At 50.0% G+C, this 2,038-nt stretch overlaps 1 protein-coding gene across 1 annotated transcript; it reads left to right on the forward strand.

Moving 5' to 3' along the window:
* Positions 1–445: 445 nt before the first annotated feature.
* LOC144101974 (uncharacterized) lies at positions 446–1,296 on the forward strand. The gene has a single exon (XM_077635217.1). It carries the CDS (start codon positions 577–579, stop codon positions 952–954), a length of 378 nt encoding a protein of 125 aa, XP_077491343.1. The 5' UTR covers positions 446–576; the 3' UTR covers positions 955–1,296.
* The last annotated feature ends 742 nt before the right edge of the window (positions 1,297–2,038 follow it).

Raw genomic sequence — 2,038 nt, forward strand, 5'->3', positions numbered from 1 at the left:
GCAGATATTGTTGAGATCAGTTGCTCGGAGAACAAAACTTGGAAATGACAGGAACACATGCATGTTCACGCTTGGTTGATACCGCTCGTTGCTGGCCGAAGATTGATGAGATGCACTAGTCGCTTGCTTCTTGCACAAGTTAACAGTACACTTCTGACACCACTGCAATGTTCGATTGGGTCTGACTGCGTCACTTGGGCGTGCAAAATGAGAGACTACCGGTAACACCGACCCACTTTGCTTTAAAGAAGTGACTGGCGCCATATTGTTTTCTTGCTGTCATAGCAACCAGTTGACATTTTTGTTGGCAGAAATTATATACCGTTTAGTCTTTTTGTCAGTTATTGTTATTTGGCTTTTTTAGTAGATTTCAGTTTGTTTAAGTTGATTTTTGAATGCGCAAAAACAAAACTGCGCGTCACAAGCTGGCTACCGTCTGACCGTGCCGGGTGTTCCTGGGTATCCGACTAGCTGTGGACGCTGGGACAGAGACAGTGGCGTTCAACAAGAGCAGTCCTGCGACACCTGCGCTGCTCTGGGCCCTGTTCCTGCACACTGTCACACGCGAAAGAAAGCATGGCGGCGACCGAGGCGGAGTGTGGCGACAGCAGCGGGAACACCGGCGTTGCAGCGACTGATTCGTCGACCGGCGAGGGTGAAACGCTGGAAGGTCGTTCAGCTGCCATCCAGGAAAAGTTGGACAACACGTACCGGCAGATAGTGTTCCTTGACCAGCAGATCCGCGACCTGAAACGTCTGTACAAGCGGGCTGAGAAGAACAACAAGTACGCCTTTCGCTACAACATCCGCATGAAGATGTCAATCGCAAGCGGCATAAAGATGATGTACTACCACTACGCCAACACGAAAGTGGCCGAACTCGAGCGCATCACGACGCAGATGGAAGAAGCGCGGTCAACAGCCAGCGACACTTCGGATGGCGACAGGGTGTAGTCACGGCTGGCGTGCAGTGTACAGTGGTGGAGCGATGTGTCTCTGTTGCTCTTCGGTTAGGCTTCCTAGCCCAGAACGCAGTCTTCGATGGCACTGAGAGAGGTCTGGAACCAGCTTTGTGCAGGGAGGACTCGATGCGTTGTTTGAATTCACTGTGGGCGTTTGAGGTGGCACACCCGAGTGTTTCGTACGAGCTGACTGTGAGGGACATCCCTCCTTGCTCCGTTTCGCGAGAATGTGCGTGTTCGTAGTGTACAGACTGTGCTCTTCCTTACCCCGTAGACCATTTCGCGCTCATATGTGTATTCATTGTGGGCAGATTAGTAAACCTCCATGAAAGCAGTGGCGTCTGTGACCCGAGAATCTCAAAAAGAAAAAGGTGTGTGTGTGGGAAGGGGAAGAGAACGTTATATCTTCCATTTGGTCGGCGCCATTCATTTTTTGTCGAGGCTTTTATAGACGGATGGAACTTAATTCTGCAATGAAGCTCCGCGCACATTCAGGACCGCCGCACAGAATTATTCTACATCGAAAAAGTAGTCTGTTGTTGGAACTTTAATTGCTACCTAAACATGAAGCTTTTCACAAGAAAAAAAAAAAAGCTCTACAATTTTTATACTTGGCTTTTCAACATAGTCAAACATTAAACAACTGATTTCGTTGCGATTGGCCAGCAGAGTGATTCAGGGCTCCGTAGACCGTGGCCCACTGTTACAAACTGCTGTTCTTTTAAGTTGTATCCTACTGAAAGTGATGGCAACATTGCAGTCAAGTTGGCACCTTTTTCAGGGTTGTCTGGATAGGGGAAGAGACACTTATTAACGTGGCAGCATTAAAGACCCCGTTCTCAACAAAGACCGGCGTTTCTGGCGTCACCATTGGCGCTGCGAGCAAAAAATCACGGGCTGGGCTGTGGCAGACGGTCCCCAGAGAACAACCTAGGAGGCAGGTGGGACACCTAGGCCACGTGTCCTTGCGGCATCATCACAACCTGCCCACCGAAGCAAGCTGAACATCGTGGTAGGTGGCACTTAAATTAGTGATTGGTTGCGCGGGAGTCGGCGGGATCTGCGATGCGTGGTGG

This window comes from Amblyomma americanum, chromosome 8, assembly GCF_052857255.1.
Source record: "Amblyomma americanum isolate KBUSLIRL-KWMA chromosome 8, ASM5285725v1, whole genome shotgun sequence".
Taxonomy (NCBI): domain Eukaryota; kingdom Metazoa; phylum Arthropoda; class Arachnida; order Ixodida; family Ixodidae; genus Amblyomma; species Amblyomma americanum.

Coding starts and splice junctions, on each gene's coding strand:
- LOC144101974 (XM_077635217.1), top strand. CDS start 577: ATGGCGGCGACCGAGGCGGAGTGTGGCGACAGCAGCGGGAACACCGGC.